The sequence below is a fragment of the Buceros rhinoceros genome, unplaced genomic scaffold, assembly GCF_000710305.1.
Source record: "Buceros rhinoceros silvestris isolate BGI_N320 unplaced genomic scaffold, ASM71030v1 scaffold17079, whole genome shotgun sequence".
NCBI classification, from domain to species: Eukaryota; Metazoa; Chordata; class Aves; order Bucerotiformes; family Bucerotidae; genus Buceros; species Buceros rhinoceros.
In genome coordinates this window covers 44,648-63,273 of record NW_010431192.1, presented here as the reverse complement: position 1 = coordinate 63,273, position 18,626 = coordinate 44,648, and the positions used below count along the sequence as shown (strand labels likewise).

At 37.9% G+C, this 18,626-nt stretch overlaps 1 protein-coding gene across 1 annotated transcript in view; it reads left to right on the top strand.

The window, feature by feature from the left end:
• Positions 1 to 18,626, top strand: part of OPA1 (optic atrophy 1 (autosomal dominant)) — a 54,167-nt gene that overhangs the window by 20,711 nt on the left and 14,830 nt on the right. Inside the window, exons 15-27 of the mRNA XM_010143351.1 lie at positions 479 to 551; positions 644 to 716; positions 1,462 to 1,577; positions 2,175 to 2,239; positions 2,840 to 2,916; positions 5,605 to 5,770; positions 6,278 to 6,430; positions 7,053 to 7,161; positions 8,340 to 8,419; positions 9,539 to 9,679; positions 11,034 to 11,150; positions 12,436 to 12,529; positions 13,842 to 13,952. Of these exons, the coding sequence (XP_010141653.1) occupies positions 479 to 551; positions 644 to 716; positions 1,462 to 1,577; positions 2,175 to 2,239; positions 2,840 to 2,916; positions 5,605 to 5,770; positions 6,278 to 6,430; positions 7,053 to 7,161; positions 8,340 to 8,419; positions 9,539 to 9,679; positions 11,034 to 11,150; positions 12,436 to 12,529; positions 13,842 to 13,952 (1,375 nt within the window). The remainder of the gene's footprint in view (positions 1 to 478; positions 552 to 643; positions 717 to 1,461; positions 1,578 to 2,174; positions 2,240 to 2,839; positions 2,917 to 5,604; positions 5,771 to 6,277; positions 6,431 to 7,052; positions 7,162 to 8,339; positions 8,420 to 9,538; positions 9,680 to 11,033; positions 11,151 to 12,435; positions 12,530 to 13,841; positions 13,953 to 18,626) is intronic.

The window sequence follows — 18,626 nt, the reverse complement described above, 5'->3', positions numbered from 1 at the left end:
CACATGTGGAAAAATACCTGAGATTGTCAGAAATATTGGACCCCACCTATATGTTCTAGATGTTTTTGAGGACTTATTTCTGTATTCAGTGTGATTTTGTGAGGTTTTTTTTATTGATGGTGGTTGTTTTAATATCTCTGTCTTAGCTTTTAGTGATCAGCTACATGATTTTAGTCACAGCTTGGCTGTAGCTTGTAGTTCCTTTCGTGCAGGTGACCTGAACAAGATCCATTTCCTGAAGCAGCTTTAGGATGTTCTGCGATAGGCTTTTTCACTTTATTTTGTATTCTTCTGTGTTATGCCTTATTTGTTTTATACCTTCTTTTACTTTAAAATATCAGTAGAACTCAGTCCTGTGACAAACTGCTTCTTATAGTAGTCTATGCAGAGATACAACTAGATTTGTCTCTAAAACTGCGCTGAAGGGAAGAATGTCTCTGTTCAAAGTTAACTTTTTGTTAATCCTTTATTTTCATAGATTCAGCAAATAATTGAAGGCAAACTCTTTCCAATGAAAGCTTTGGGTTATTTTGCAGTTGTTACTGGAAAAGGTAAAGAGAGCTCTGGCTCTGCTTAATTTCTCTTTGACAGCAGAGAAAACTGTCTAAATGGAACTGTTGCAGCACTCTTTTTTTTCCTCCAGGAAACAGCAGTGAAAGCATTGAATCTATTAAAGAATATGAAGAGGAATTTTTTCAAAATTCAAAGCTGTTAAAGTATGTTGCTATTTATTCCTTTTACTAAAATGAGCCTGTGTTGGTAAATGCTACCATCAGGTTTTGCTGTCAAACTTAAAAAAGGGATTGCTGTTTGGAAAGACTATTTGAGTTTTAATCTGCTTAGATTAAGCATCTTGTTGAGGTGACCATGTTAGCCTTGTTTCCTAATGCTTGCTGTGAGTCAGTGGAGAGAGACGTGCGTCTCAGGCAGCAATTGGTTCCACTCTAGTTCTGAGCCTCTCTATAGAGGTTTCTGGGTCTACCCATAGACTGGGAAATTATGTTTTCTAGAGCCATTGTCTAGGCACTTGATAGAGCTGGGAGGAGTGAATCCAGCCCACATATGAGCTGTAGTGCCTCTCAATATCAATTGTCTTGATGTGACATCAGTGTGCTGTTCAAAGGGTTGGTTTGTGTGGTCTGCTTGAAGTTCATTCATCAGTTTTGATTTCACAGGCTTGTATTTCTCAGGAAAGCAAGCTGCATGGTATTGGGGACTGCAGTACTTGCACTGCAAACTCTAGAATAAAAATTCATTTTGGATTGAGAGTGTGCTGGGGTGTTTTCCCCCACACTTTGGTGATTATCTGCATTGAATATTTTGGACGAAGAGACTGGAATTTGGGTTAGGTTGACATGTTATTCTCTGCTATAAAAAGTGAAGATTTATTCTTGTGACGAGAAAATGGGGGCCAAAAGCACGGGTATGCATAGAATTTCCTCTAGGTGTCTTTCTTCACAGGACATGTATGCTGAAGGCACACCAGGTAACAACAAAGAACCTAAGTCTTGCGGTGTCAGACTGCTTTTGGAAAATGGTGAGAGAGTCTGTGGAACAGCAAGCAGATGCTTTTAAAGGTAAACATCTTTTCAAAACCAAGTGAAATGGCAGCTTGCTGTTCAACAGTTAGTTCTTCCGCTTATAATACTGTTTTGCCAGTATTAGCTGCAGCATTAACTGCACAGTATGCTTGTGCAGTTGCGTTTTATATGTTTTATCTGACCACTGTTTCTGATTAATTGGTAATCACCCCTGTTATTCCTTACAAAAACACATAAAGAAATAATTCATGGTATGAAGGACCCACTTGCTCTAAAAGCTAAGGTCATAAATAAGTATGAAGAAAAAAATTGAGGTTTTTTGTGGTCAAAACACAGTTGTTCCCCTGGAAAAAGATACCATCTGATCAGCCAGGGCAGGACTGACGCGTAGAGAGCTGAATGGCTCTTTTTTTCACAACATTTTTTCAATGCATGAATCCTGCAATTTGCAGACAGAATATCTGAGCATACACAGCAGAAACCTTTGCTCATTTGCAGAGGCACTTAAAGTTCTTGGAGGGCTTGTCATAAGCAAGATTTGTGGCAATTTTAGGAGCTGCTAAATATTTAAGATATTCATGAAGTTCATGTAGACAATTAAAAAAATAAAGGCCTTGTTTCTGATTTTTGCAGCCACGCGTTTCAATCTCGAGACTGAATGGAAGAATAATTACCCCCGATTGAGAGAGCTTGACAGGGTAAATTCCACTACTGCTTTAATCTCTCTGCTACAAAGCATTAAAGATTATAGATTAAAATTTATGTAATTTAATCTAATTTGTAAAGATTTCTTAAAGTTAACATAAAGTACTAACATTTTAAAATGCGAGGACAGCATAAATTATTCTAGGGAAAGGAAATACTTAGCTCTCTTACGAAATGTGCTTCAAAATTGTGATACTTGAACACTTAACAAGTCCTTCATTGTTCTCGTATAGCATTAACTGACCTCAGTTGCCCACAGGAATAGGTCAGTGTTTCTTTGTGATCATGACAGAACTGGCAATGAGAAGATACATTCCTGGTCTTTCAGACAGAGTAACAAGGCAATTATGGTCCCATTCTTTAATTCTTTTATAGAGATCCTGAATATTCACATGCCATGTGTGGCCAGAGGCATGCAAGAGATGGGTGGGAAGATGTGGGGTAGCTTGTGACAGACGTGTACAGAACATGACCAGAAAGTATCATCTTAGGCTTAAAGGCTGTAAGAAAAAGGTGTTGATTTTTTACCTTTTGTATCAAAGTATGATCAAACTCTGCTTAAAATCTTATTTCATTTATTTTCTTTTGCATAGAATGAACTGTTTGAAAAAGCAAAGAATGAGATTCTTGATGAAGTCATAAGTTTGACTCAGGTCACACCAAAGCACTGGTATGGTAATTTTTTCTTTTTCCCCACTTTTTGTTTTTTATTAACTAGAAGAAGTTTGCTTTCAAAATATAAAGAGTTTTAGTAAACAAAATTTTCAAATATAAATAAGGAACTGTTTTCCTTAGGACAATGTATTACTATGTCCTTTGTCCCTGTGGAAGTAGTCTACATGTGTTTATTATTCTGAATCAGCAAATACTTGTATAATCCATCAACAAAAATGTCAGGTTTTGTTTTGTTCTTTTTTTAAATAATGAACAATATATATTGCTCAAAAATGTAAAGGAATAGTCATAATAAGAATGCTCTCAGATGTTAATTTTAATTTGAAGTATGAATCAGTAATTCATCTTAACTTCATGTTTGGGTATTATTGTGCATATAAAAATATTGTGTACAAACATTACGTAATTCCTGGCAGTAAGAAAATCTGGTCTGGTGTTTGAAAATTTCATCGTACATGTGGATCTCCTTGGTAGCCTCAATCAAGTAGCACCATATTATGCTGCCCTACTTTTTTGCAAGGCAGACATAGGTGTGAGAGAGGGCGAGCTTAGCCTAAGTATTTTGACAGCGAGGGTATCAGTGCATAGTAAAGCCACTGTACCTGCAGGTCAAGAGGAGAATACCTGAGGTAAAAGATTACTTTCACAGCCTGTACCACAAATGAGAACTACAAAAAAAAGGTCTCTAATGCCTATGCCCTCAGTGATTTGAACTGAAATGTTACTTGGTCATAGATTAAAAAACGAGATGAAACGTCTGGCTCTTAGTGACATTAAAATAGTTCTGGGCATGTGGATGTGTTCAGAGGAAGTGGTGTAGGCAGCGTGTGAATCTGAAGCTTTATTCCAAAGGTAATGCAAATTTGCCATTTTGCTGTTGTTCACTGTGTGATAGTAGCTGAAGTATCTTGGTCCATGTCTAGTCTGCTTCATTTCATGTTGTGGCTCAGGTGGATGCATTTCTTTTCAAAGTTAAAATGTCGTGGTGATTCTAGTTTTATAACAATAATATAAAGTAGACCTGGAAACGGAAGTCAAGAAAAAATGCTTCTGTTAGGCATTATATGCAGCAATGCATTTGAATGCAAATGTTTCTATCCTGTTTAATTTTCTATGCCTTCCAATTAATTTTGATTGGAATGAGCAAATCATATGTATTTTTATTGACACATCAGTAAAGAAGTAATGAGATTGCATTTGTTGTTAATCAGAGGACTGCTCTTCTACAGTGCATTTGTAAGTGGTAAAATCCGCAACAGTCAGTCTCCAGCATGCCCTGTATGTGATATTAGCTACATCCCGAGTTCTTTTAAGGGTGATCAAGAATTGACTAACAATGCATCTTTCTTTGAACAGTATCCAAATCATCCTATTCTTAACAAAGTTTTTTAAGAAAAAAATTTTTTACTGGTGGCAATACTAATTTTTATTCATAGTGCTTTATAAATGCTTGAGTTACTTTTAATTTTGTATAAATACTTTTATTACCCTAACTATACTAAAGACCTCTTCCAACATGGAAAAACTAGGGGCTTTGATCCCTACTTATACTGGCATATCAGAAGGATGGCATAAAAATTTTTAAAGCTCAGAGAAAGATGATTGAACACAAAAGAGAAGTTTTCAATTATGCCATTGCTGAAACAGGGTGAGGAGTGATATTTATGGGAAGTTCTTCAATCTTTGCCCATGGATGTCCCAGTTAGAATGTTGGCATTATCAGGGATGAGGTTTGTGTCATGAACTTCAGCCCTTTTGGAAGAAAAGGGTTTTAGTGATTCTGATAGTCTTGTTACCACCAAAGAAAAGGCATTTTTTATTCTTTGGCTTTTAACTCTTATCATAATACCAAATCTGACATTCATATGGCCTATTGGAAAATTGATTCAGCATGCTGAGCTAGCCTGAAATTAATCTGGAAGGGACCCACAACCTCTACTGGAGACTGTGGCAGGAGCATGACTGCCTCTGTGGATGCCAGCTGTATGTTACACCGGCGCAGATGAGTTGTCTCATTGCAGCTGCAAAGTTTCTTGTCAGTTTATTGTAATTTGAAAAGGTTAAAGTGAGATCGTTTCTGTGGTTACTTCTTGAAACCCATCATAAATAGGAAAGTGGTGCTTAATTTTATAGTGACGTGAGGCATATCTGTAAATGAATGTCAGTATACATTTTGGTAAAAGGTTGGACTTCTCGTCTTGCTTCATTGTTTATCAAATCTGGGAACAATCCATGAAAACCCCAGATGGAAGACTGCAGTGTGTTCTAACAAACAGATCAGAACACTACAGAAACAAAACCCACATGCTTTTTTGGGAGTGTGAACTTTTTGTCAAATATTTCAATGAGTTACAGTCTGCCCCCTGTCCTTCCCCCACCTGCCATGCATATGCACACACAGCTCTGCGTGGTGTAATTAAAGGCTGCAAAGAGGTGTTGTGCAGAGCGGTGGCAGCCATAAGAGTTGCAGAGAACAACTTCTGGAGCTGTCTGCTGCTGAAAACATTGTGTATTTCTGTCCTTAATTCCAAGCAGATTTTGGTTGAAGTTTCTGTCCTGGTGTTAAGGAGTATTTCCTGTGTTTTGTAGTCTTGTTTTCTCAGTGTTTCTAACAAATTGAATGCGTATTGTTAGACACTTTTTGTAGTGGAATCCATCACATGTGTTACAACTTCAATTCTAGGGAGGAGATTCTCCAGAAAACTTTGTGGGAGAGGGTATCTACTCATGTGATTGAGAACATATACCTTCCTGCAGCACAGACTATGAACTCAGGGACATTTAACACCACTGTGGACATCAAACTAAAGCAGTGGACTGACAAGCAACTACCTAATAAAGCAGTAGAGGTAAGGATTTAGTTATTTTAAAAAACTGGTTAAAAAAAGACTGTACAAAACCTGTTGAAATGAAGTAAGGTGATGGTTTGACTGCAGTTCTTTTAACCAGCTTACATTTCAGAAAAGACTGGCAAGGTCTTGATGTATTAAGGTCTTGATACAGCAGGAACATTGGATTTTAATTTTCTGGTGCATTTTGCCTGTTAAAAATCAAAAGCCCCTCCTTCTAAAAGGCTAAGCAAACCCTTCAGGCCAGTTGTATTCATATTTAAAAGATTTATGCAAGTTTAAAAGAATTCCACTTGCTACAGCGTAGTGAAGCCAAGTTTGGTGTTGACATTATTCGTAATTGATAAGGCAGCAAAGGCCAAGACAGCGACTTGCTCTAGTGCTTGTACGTTGTTTTCAGAAAGCGTGCAAATTATCATACTGCAAGAATTGTCGTAAATGTTCTTCTACCAGCTGGTGTGTGGTAAAACGGCCCGTTTCAGCAGGCATCGTTTCCTGACTTTCTAGGTGGCATGGGAGACTCTGCAAGAAGAATTTTCCCATTTCATGACAGAACAAAAAGGAAAAGAGCATGATGATATCTTCGATAAACTAAAACAAGCTGTCAAAGAAGAAACTATTAAACGCCATAAATGGAATGAGAGAGCGGAGGATAGCCTGGTATAATGTAGTGGGTTATTCTGCATTGTTGACTAAGTGCTGTTGAAATTGTTTTTCTGGAGTTGCATATTCAGTATTTTTGCATTCTTTTAACGTGATTATAAAATGATAGGGAGATGTGTCCATCTCTCCCTTTCTATATAATGTTTTCATTCAGTGTTCCTCAATTCATTTTATCACCATTTGTCAATTATTGCCCTAAATAGTGTCTAACGATATTGGTTGGTTGGTTCAGGAAAAAGTCCTCCATAATCCACTGGCTGCCCAAGGACAGCCTTGTCAGAATTTCTGAGCATCAGCTCATCTGTTCTGTTAAGTATAGTCTCATAAAATAACAGCATTTCATTACCATCTTTATAGATTCTGTAATCCACAGACATTTCATATTATTTGCTGTATTTTTTCCATTATTTATGCTAGGCTATAGAAAAGAGGCAAATTAAAGGCACAAGAAAATATTTCTGCAGTGCTTTGAAAAGGTGCCTCTTGAATAAATCCCGTGTCCCCAATACATGCTATTTTTATAAGACATCAAAAAGTTAAGAGAATGTCAGGAATATTTTTTAAACTAAATCCTGACTAAATGCTTTATTGTATGCTGAAACGAGGGTCTGTATTGCAGCGAGTGATCCAGCACAATGCCTTAGAAGACCGGTCAATATCTGATAAACAGCAGTGGGATGCAGCCATTCATTTTATGGAAGAGACACTCCAAAGTCGTCTCAAAGACAGTGAGTTGTGTCATGTATTCTACTCTCATGTGCTTTTTAATCTGGGCCAATTTCTGGATCTAGTTCACTAATTTTGCATCAGCACAACTGAGGGAGCGGTGGAACTTCAAATGAAAGGTTTAGCAATATACAGCTTCAAAAGCTAGTGCTCGTGCTCTTGCAAGGAGGCAACTGAAAGATAAGTAGCAGAAATCTGTAGAGTCAAAAATAGTACGCACACATGTAGAAGAATAGAATTAATTTGGGGAAAGCAGTTGGTCCATTTATGGTTATCAAGCATATTTATTTTTGATGTAAGTTACAACAAGGTAAGTTTTTTTTTTTTGTTGTTTGTTTGTTTTTTTTTAAATGCCTGACTAGGAACCTGGAAGTCTGTCTCAGTGGAAGGATATAATGGTTTTTAGGTACTTCCTTGAAGTATCTACTGCTCAGTAGTAATTTTTAAATTTTAGTAAAAGACATCCAGCGTTGCTTTAAGTAAAAGACATTTTACTTGACTCTGTCATGGTTTAACCCCAACTGGCCCTTGCTCACTCCTCCCCCTGCACCTGGTGGAGTGGGAGGAGAATCAAAAACAAGTAAAACTCGTGTGTTGAGATAAGAACAGTTTAACAATTGAAAGGAAGATAAAAAAATAATAGTAATGAAAGGGAAGATACAAAAAGGCGATGGAATAAAACCCAAAGAAGGCAAATGATGCACAGTGCAATTGCTACCCACCTGCTGACCGACACTCAGCCAGACCCCAAGCAGCAATCTGCTCCTCCTGGTCAGCTACCCAGTTTGTATACTGGACATGACATCATTTAGTATGGAGTATTCCTTTGGCCGGTTTGGGTAGCTGCCCTGGCTGTGTCCTCTCCCTTATGCACCTTCAGCCTTCTCGCTGGCAGGGCATAAGAACCTGAAAAATCCTCGGCCTAGTATAAACACTGCTTAGCAACAACTAAAAACATCAGTGTGTTATCAACTTTATTCTCATCCTAAATCCAAAACACAGCACTGCACCAGTGACTAGGAAGAAAAGTAACTCTATCCCAGGACACAATCAGTGTGGCAGATCTTATGTTCCTAGGCATGAAATGTCCATTCTTGACCTTATACATAATTTTAGAACTATAACTTTGGCTGGTTACATATATTTTGAGTGACACTTAATATCATGTTTCATTTTTTAGCTGAATCTGTTATCGAAGATATGGTGGGTCCAGACTGGAAAAAAAGGTGGTTATACTGGATAAGCCGCTCCAAAGAACAGGTAAAAGGAAAAAAAAAATTATAGTTCACTACCTTTAGAAAACTTTGATTATTACTCACTAAATTTTTAATAATACCAACCTTCTTCACACTGTTTAGATGATTCAAAAAAGAAAAAAACTCGTAAATACTTTACAGTTACTTTTAGTATTCCTTGTTTTACGTATCACAGCACAGATAATTCCATATGCTTTATTCACATAGCCGGTACCTAGTGGTTTGTAACTGTTTCCTTCAGCTGAGTTACATCTTTACTATTATGCCATTGACCTGAATATTCTTCCAGTAGAAGAAAATAGATGAAAACAGGGTGGAAACTGGGCTACCCTATACTTTCCAAGTATGGCTTTTAAGCAGAAGTCACGTGCAGTTTCCTAATGTGTTCCATTTTGAAATAATTAGTATGTGCATACTCATCACAGTTGTATCTTCCCATTGACCATTTTCATAATAACTTCTCTTTTGCTCATAGCTTTTGGAAAGTTCTTGTGAATTTTAATATCACTGTTCATTCAATGCCCAGTGATGATGGGCTTCTTATGTTACTCTTTCTAGATATTTCTCAAACTGAATCATACTTTAAAGAAGTAAGTAGAGTTTAAAAGAATACAGTAGAAAGTAATTGTTTCAGAGGAAGGAGTTTTACAGTCAACTGTGTGCAGCCAGGTATGGGAGACAGGCAGTGCCTTCAACTAACTTGAATTTACTGAACAGCAACTTAAAGGTATGAATCCATGGAGAGTTCTTGCTAGCTATGAGGCAAAAATTTTGATTCTCAGCAGTGTCACAGACAACATGTGAGTGTGAACCCTGTTAGCGGATGTTTATGAAGGGGAACGGAGGCTAACACCTGTGATTTTTTCTTTTCTTTCACCCTTTTCTTCCTGTTCTGCATTTCTATGCATAATCAAAAGAAACAAATATGAAAAATCGACAGTGAATTATCCATTTAAGAACACCATATTTGAGATGTCTTTGCACAAATACCCTTCTGTGTCACTTATTAGTTAATAGCATCAAAAGTATTTTGTGTTCCGGCTTATTAAGCAGGTGGACTGTTCAATGAGGACATGCTGATATCTGAGTCTATAATAATTCTAACTAATCATTCTTGTCCTAGAATATTCGTAATGAGACAAAAAATGAACTTGAGAAATTGATCAAATGCAATGAAGAACATGCAGCTTATCTGGCAAATGACGAGGTGACGACTGTGAGAAAGAATCTTGAAGCAAGAGGAATAACAGTGGACCCATGCCTGGTAAGATGCAGCATTGTAACAAAATGTATGGAAGCCTCCTGTGAACATTTGAATGTTCTTTCTAGACAGCATACAAAAGACTCCAGCTAAATACTGAATTTGTAATCCAGATGTTTCCCAGTGAATCACTAAATAACTGCTTGCACGCAATTCAGACACTTCTGTTGGCTGTCAGACAAACGCAGTACAACGCTTTGGAATCTGTCGGTTCAGACTGAAATCAGAATCTGCTGAGCATATTTCCTCGCCTGCATTATGACAAGACTTGTTTAAAATTACTGTTCAGATGCTATATAGTGGAATCGAGGCCTTCATGAGCAAGATACAATAGAAACGTATTGTGCGTTCCTAAACTTTTGGTGTGGTTGTATATGCAGTTTGAAGTTTATAGGTACGTTGAGGAGAGGCAAATTTTGTAAAAATAGATGGAAAAAGGCAGTATTGTGTAGAGTGCCCTGAGGGAATACGTTGTATGATTAAAATGTTCTGGGTTATTATTTATCTCGTTGCAGTGTAAGACTCTTAACCATTATTAGACCTTTTATCTAATTAAATGTAAGATTTTAAATAAGAATTCAAACAATAAGTAATAGATGTAGATTTCCTTTAACAGTGATTTATTTTCTACATTAACTTTGGCTAGCTTTTCAACGTGAATACATGTACGTATTCAAAGTAGAAGAGCTCTTTACATGCCTGCTGCCCCTCTTCCGTATAGCATTTACCATAAATTTTGTAAAGGTCAGAGTAGTGATCCACATCAGTGCACGAGGAGACTGAGTGCAAATTGAGTTTCCTTTCTAGCTAAGCAACTGATTTTCTTAATTTTATTTTACGGGCTTTTTTTAAGAGCCATATGTATATACATATTTAATTTTGAAGAACTGGAGCATAAATAAGCCTAATCAAGAAAAGTTACAAATGTTTATTTACATAAGACCCATTAAATATTTCTCAGGTTTAATTGATAAATTAATGGGTTCCACTCAAAAACACATTCTCCGTGTTAATGTGAAGATTGCATCACGCCAAGATCAGAACAATTTGTCCTGTTTTGTAACGCATAATTTAATGTATTTTGGCTGCAGACAATATTTTTAAGCATTCGGTTATGTTACAAGCATTGAAGAGTAGATTTTTAAATTGACAGTCATCAGTAATGTTTGCCAAATGTATCTAACACGTTAATCATATCCCAGTTGCAGACAAATTGCTGAGAGAGATTTCAACATAGAATACGTGACAGCAGTAGTGGAATTTGGAGTTGTATTTTAAAATTACATGCGATCATTAAACTATGCACGACAGTGAGCGTATGTATTTATTTAGTCAAATTTAAGTTCTGTTTTCCTAGATTAAAGACACATGGCACCAAATTTATAGAAGGTATTTCCTGAAGACGGCTTTGAACCACTGCAATCTATGTCGAAGAGGCTTCTATTATTATCAGAGGCATTTTGTGGACTCAGAGGTAAATTGAAGAACTGGTATAAGCTGGTGTTTTGCCTTAATATTTCTGTCTTGGTTGAAAAAAAAAAAATCTACAAATACTTTAGACTAGCCTAACCTTTCTTTTATATCCTTTACCTTGAAGAGCTGGTGACTTTAGATATGTTTTACTTGAGGCTTGTCATTAATAAAATGCTGTCCTGGTGGTAATTATATAAAATGACCACTAGGTATCAGCCGTGACCTAAACATCTCTCTCTTATCAATATGTATTGAAAATACTCTGTCAAGAGGCATTGTACAGCTGTTGATATCTTGTTGGTATCCATTTCTTTCACTTTCTCATTGATGTTTATTCACCTCACTGATACGAAAAATTCAGAAAACATTAAGTAAGGGGTTTTTATGGGATAATTATGATAAATGTTAAGAGTTAATACTTGGAACCATACATGACTAACAGGAAAAAAACCCACAAGCATAAAGCTTACAAACAGCTCTTCCAAACGACTTTGCAGTTCCGTAAACCCAAGTTCATGCCACAAATGACAGTATGCACTGTCACACAAAAAATAAACAGTTTTCTTACCATTATATTTTAAGTCAAAATGAAATTCCTGGCAATGTAGAGCTCCTCACTTTCTGTGAAGTTGTGTTTGTCTTTTTAATGAAGAACAATGATTCTCATGGAGCCAGAAATCTTTACTTCTGTAGAAATACTTTGCCTGTAAGAGAGAATGAGATGATGGAGACCTTCCTCTCTGTGCCACTTGATCTCCTATCCTGTTACTGTCTTTTTAAGGTGTCCTAATGTGAAGTTAGTGCTCCCTCCTGCTATCCTTGCAGGTGTAAAAACTGTCTCTGTTTTTAAGAAATACAGCCCTTGGCCCAGCAGTGTTGTCAGCAGCATTTGTCAGACAGGGAATCACAACATGAGAGTTCAGCTGTTGCCTTTCAGTGTGTTTGCTATGAACAAGTGTGGTGGTTCAGTGAGCATCAGGTTATACTCACCAGCCTGCAAGTAGCGTGTGCAAATTGTTTTTCCATCATATCCCCTGGTACGGCTCTTCCTATTGGGAATTGTAGATCTAAAGCTGATGCAGTGTGTGAAATAGGGCTGACATGGTTCTGGAAGTATTTTTGGTGTGTTTCCTTGTTACATACACAGTTATTCTGTGGTGGTTTTGTGCAAGATCAGGATATGTACATGAGTTTACAGTTGCCGCTGAAAGTGTCAGGAGATTCTTGTCCATGTAGGGTGTTCGCTGGACATCAGAGATCTGACGATACAACTTCCCTTGTTTCAGCTCGAATGTAATGACATTGTCCTCTTCTGGCGGATACAGCGAATGCTGGCAATTACAGCGAATACGCTGAGGCAGCAGCTTACTAACACTGAAGGTAAGGCTCGTAAAGAGTTGAGGTGTTTGAAACAAAGACTTGTTCAGAAATTTCCTAGTATTCCTCTAGTTGTGTGCTCCTTTCATGCTTAGCATGGCTGGCTGATTTTTGTTTCCTGGGTAGGTAATTAAAAGATGTAGAGTAAATGGAATTTGACATTCTATTTACATTAAAGGATTTAGTGTAAATAGAATGTCAAATAATTAAGACATTCTTCAGTTTAAAATATTTTCAGCTTACATGATGCCAGTTGTGAACATCTTTTTCGAAGCAGAAAGAATTTCAATAAATAGTCACTACGTTATTTTTTTTTTCTCAGGTCAGTCTGGATGTAGATTTTAATTTTAAAATGTTCAATACAAAAATAATTTAATCATTTTTTAAAGCCATGCAAAATGTGCCATGTAATATCTAGACAAGCTTATACAACAGCACCTTCCTTTTAAAGCATCATTTATGTAGTAGTCAGCTTAGTGCCGTGGTGCAACTACTAATAATGACCTTTGATCTGTAGAATAGTTTTCAACCTGCTCTTGAAGAAGGTTGAAGTAAGAAGTTTGAACCTTGTCACATAATGCAAGTTACCCTCCAGGGAGAAGAAATTGCCCTTAAATGTAGAAAGCTAGGTCCTGTCTCTTCAAACCACCTACCTCATTTGACAACTGCTGGGCTGAAAACTAGGAAGTTTGATTAGTATGTACCCCTCTAAGTTTGAAGGGCAAGGATAGGAGTGTTAAGATGGACATAATACTGCTCCAAAGAGCTTTTGATCCCTCCTAGCCTTGTATATACAGCAACAACCCTCTGTGTGTCATCAATTCTTCAATACCACACTCTGCTGTCATCATTAACTTCTTTTTCCATCGTTCACCTGTAATTGACTTGGCCTTGATTAGTCTGATGAGGATGGTGTTGATAGCTCAAGTTGAACTGTTAAGAAGGAGGCAGCAAGGACACTCAGTGATTGTGGGACGCCCAGTCTCAAAGAAGAAACTGCTGAATTTAATAGACAGCAAAGCAGTCTACAGATATTTTTGTCTTCTCCTAAAAAAAGTCATCCAATAATAACTTAATTCAGAGAGAAAGTATCCTTAGAAATTTAAACATCTTTCTCAAATAATTTAGTATTTTAATGGCCCAAACAAAGGGCTTATGAGTTTAGAAGTTCACCTTTTCTCCAACCAGGTTAGTTAGTCTGGTAACATATACTATGTCTCCCACAGACCTTCCCAGAATTTTGTCCTTAGATTCTTTACCAGTGAAGTGTTACCACTGACTTTTTTTGTTTGATTTGTTCTTTTGTTTTTTACAGTAAGGCGCTTGGAGAAGAATGTAAAGGAAGTGCTTGAAGATTTTGCTGAGGACAATGAAAAAAAAGTGAAGCTCCTAACTGGCAAGAGGGTCCAACTTGCAGAGGATCTCAGTAAGTACTTGCTCTGTAGTGTTTTGGTGCTAGCTTGAAATGAAGGAAGTTCTGCCACTGTCCTTGAGAACATTTGATGCGATATGGGTTGTTCATGTGCTAGCATTTAATATCGCAGAGGGAGTTTTTCTTGGCTACGGTAAGATCTTACTGATTTGAAGGTGAACATGGGTAGTATAGTGTGAGAAACAACATAATTTACAACAAATGCAAATTCACTGATACATTGCACCAGTATATTGAAAAATGTGGTTAAAGTAATATTGTAAAGTGTGTTCTTGGTTAATCCACACCTGAGAGACCTGTCTATGGGTGATTCAGACTTGACTGTGTGAAGAGGTTTTGATTCCATCTTTTTTAATTATTGGGTGAAATACGCAGACTTCCTACAGATAATACTAACTTTTAATACAGATGAGCTGAAAATGCCCGAGACTTACTAGCCAGCTCATTTTAGGCAATGTATACAGAAACAAAACTTGTCAAACATGAAGATCTGATATGTTGTGCTTATTAAGCTGAGATGCCCATTAAATTAAGAAATTTAACATGAGAGAAAATCGACCAGATTTAACCTTCCAGAAGGATGACAGTAGTTGATTGCTCTGAGTCACCCAGAAACACATCCAATAGGATTTAGACTGACCCCTAGCTGATGGGCCTTGCGCTTGCCACATATATTGTTGGGTTTTTGGCAGCATACTGTTAGTGTTCGATGCGAGTTTCACTTAAAGCCTAGCTGTACCCCTGGACTGGTAGGGAAAAAAAACAGTGCTGTGCAAACAGGAAAAGCAAAAAAAGCTTGTGATGAAAAAATCACTGTAGATATATAAATATCTGCACATTGACATCACAGGTGACCTTTCTTCTTAGATCTTTATTTTGTGTTTGATGTAGAAACTGATTTTCTCTTAAAATACAATTTTGGATATTTAATTCTGATTAAGTAAGTTCAGTGGGACAAAGAAGCCTTCAGCTGCTGTTGGTTTCCTAATGTTAAGGGTCGAGGGACCGATATACCTCGATATACCTTAACGGAATCCCTCTGTCCTGTTAGGAAGGGATTTAATAGGGAAAGGAAGAAAATCACACCTTGGTCTATTCGGATAGCTGAAACAAACTTTAATATATGTATTTAATAATGCCACACAACTATATTCTATACGTATATACTTACAATCCAAAAGGGAAAGCGGGGGGGAATGAAAAGGAAAGGAAAAAAAAACCCAAAGTACTGAGTAGCAATGTTTTATTATAAAACAATCTGTACTTCTCAAGGTCGAAGCTCTAGCTGGCTTTCTGGGCAGGCGGCCAAGTAACGAGATAACTGTGAAACAAAACTTTGGTTCGCTGTGGTAGAATTAGATTCCTCTCGCGCTGGGGGGGCGGGGGGACCATGGGCACCCTCCGTGCAGCTGCTTTCAGTCCCCACGGCTTATCCCGCAGGAGAGCTCAGTTCTTGGCTCAAAAACGGGCAGGTCGATTCGTGGGAGGACTCTGCTCCCTGCGTGCTGCTTCCCGGGAGCTCGACGAGCGATCCGGGGGATGCAGGCAGACCTTCGGGCTTTCGGCTTAACTCGGTAGCCGGCAGTCTGGACGCAGCCTGCTCGGGCCTAGCAGGCCTGGTTTCGGCAGAGCAGGTCCGTGGGAGGAGGTGCTCTCTGGTCCGAGGGCGGAAGTCCGAGAGAGGGAGGTGCTCCCTGCGTGCTGCTTTATAGCCTTAACACGTAACAGCGCATCTGACCCTCTTTTGACCAATTAAATGTGGGGTTAAAGTACATGCAGGGAATAATTATATTGGACCAGAACTCAAAACAAGGAAGTCTAGCCCAAACCGGGACACCTAAGTATGAATTAGTCTTCCATTTTTCACATCAAAAGCATCATAGAGAACAAGTACTTTGCTTACAATAAACTCAAAATGTAAGGATTTCTTTTTGCTAGTGCTGGTTTGGTTACACTGGAAATGTAATTATTGGAAGCATTGTTATTAAAATCCCAATCAGTTATGGTGTTGTTTGTCCTTTAGGAAGTGTTGTTATAATACTTAGAACTCCTACTCACAATTCCTAGTGAATCCAGGGCAAACTGTCTGTTTTTTCTTGACTGGTCTCTGGAACAGCTGATGTGACTATGTAACTTTTATGATAGGTTCATAATTTTCTCCAAACATCCTGTGTTACTTTTGAAACCCTATATCAACTTTCATGTAGCCATTCTTTTAGTGTGGGTGGAACGTGTTTTACAAAATAAGGCTTTTTCCTCTCTCTGTATATGTTGAGCTAAAACTAGTGGCAGCCTGCATAGTGGAGCACAGATACTTCATGAGGGGGTTATCTCCTTTCGTTAGTGCGCAGTGCTGCCGGCTTTGATGCTGAGTGTTAATTTTTTCCTGAGCAAATATACTAGTATAGAGTGAAACATGGTGATTTGACTATCCTTAAATATTCCATGTGTCAAAACAAAGTAAAGGAGCACTAGGAAATGCGTGGTGTTTGAGTTCATCTGCCTGTACCTTGCACTGAAATCGACTTGGGATTTTTGCCTTGTTGATTTTGCTTCACACCAGCATCAGCAGTAACATCCCGTTTCAAAGAAGTGACAGTTGGGGTCCTTACTTTGTAAACTAAGACTAGATATCTAAGAGCAGCCTGTCTGTGTGTTTATTATTCTAGGTATTGGAGTATTAGTACATATGCTTCAAGTTTGTAGTATGCATTTCATAAATTACTGTGCAGCAAAAACACTGTCACTGTGCTGTATTTCTTCACCTTCAGGAGGTCACAGATCCCACACGCGTTATTCAAAGCAAATTGTTATTCAGTGAAAACGGATGTATGATGACATGTTCCATTTTATTGTAGGACTGGGAAGACTGTAAAACTACCAATGCTTAGCCCTGTAGTCAAATCAGCAATGTTCTCTCTACTTTCTGCATGCTTTTATTGCTAAGTGGTTGTAATTTTTATGGGCAAATGACAGGGAAAAGGAGAGGTTTTTCCCTTTCTCGTAGTGAATAGAGTGCTGTTCTGTGGTGCAGGATTTTTTATACTCCTGAGACAGACTTTGATAGCGTAGAGGATTGAACTCTCAGGTGGCTATACAAGTAATTTCCTTCTTACAGCATTTAGTGATGATCAGGACTCTACTTAAGGGAAAAAAAAATCCTGACTCCTGCAGCACACATTCATGAAGTATTTGTATTTTAATGAGGGGTGGAATGGAAGGGATCTCCTGAATCCTGAAGTCCAGTCTCTCTCTGTTCCAGGCAGCTGTGTTTATGTAACCTAGCTCATTCACCTATCTCGAGCTCCATCTTTAAAGCAGTTAACTTGTTGGGACTCACTGTTCGTACTAAAGACATGTTCCAGGATGTCATTCTCTGATGGCTACAAATGGTTTTTTAATTTCCAGTCCAAATTTGTAAATACAAGGCTGGGATTCATTTCCTGATTGGAAACTGTATTTGCAAATCTAAATTATTTATATACCTGAGGCTGGGACGCTTCCTCTTGATGCTGATGATACGGTGACGCCACCTCACTTCTACTACAGGAGTATTTTAACGCCGAAGCACTGGAAGTGTTTTATGGTTTGTTCAGTATACTGGATAATGCCAAACTGTTTCTAACATGGGTGACCCAGCCTCTTAATGAGAGCTCATGGAAGACTCAAAACTTATTTGAGCAGGTTTCTTTATCTGTGTTCTACAGCTTTGAATGTATTTTAACCCTGTATAGGAATGTTCCTTGATGACCGTTAGGCCCTGAGTCTTGCTGTTTCTCAGTGTTTACTTCCCAGGTTTTATTTTAGATATTTCAGAGTGTAAACAGATCTTTTGAATGGTCTCTAACAAATGACATGTTTTATAAATCAATGAAGGTTACTTTTTCTTCAAAAAAAGGCTTTAAATATAATGTAAGTGTACTCCTTATCATAAGTATCATCATGATACTTGTAGCAGTGAACAACTACTAAACTTACGGAAATAAAGAGGGCCTAGGACTAGACACTAGCTGGAAGAAAGGTTTATAAGAGACAAAAAGGGGGAGAGTAGAAGATGAATCGGGAAAAGTTACTTTAAAAACATCCCAATTTACCCTCAATCCATAAGAATACCTGTACTGAAAAAGCCCCATCCTCAGTATATCCTTGTGTCCTGTCCCTGGCAGTGAGCAGGCGTGGGAACAGCACAAGAACAGATTAAGCATACAGTAGTAGCCGCCTGCTATGCTCTCTCAGCATCTGTGGTTCTCTGGTTCCAAGATTTCCTAATCCTGAGGTAATATCTTCATGATTAATAGCCATTCATGGATTTTTTTTTTTCTCCCTCCTGTGAATTTCTCTAATTGCTTTTTGAACTCATGTAAACTTTGGCATCTGCAACATCCTGTGGCAATTAGTTCCAGAGTGTAACTACACATTGTGTGGAAAAAGTACTTCCTTTTGTTTGTTTTTGAGCCACCTGCCAATTTCATTTGGTTCTTCTTAGTTCATGCACTGTGAAAAACATTCAGTAATCTTTCACTATTCATTTTTTGACCACTCATGACTTCATAGATGTTTATGCTATCCTCACTTGCTCTTCTTTTTCCTGCCTTGAAAAGTTCTCATTTGCGTAGTTGCTCATTGCATGGACATTGTTCCACAGCCTCAGTTGGCCTTGTCACTCTT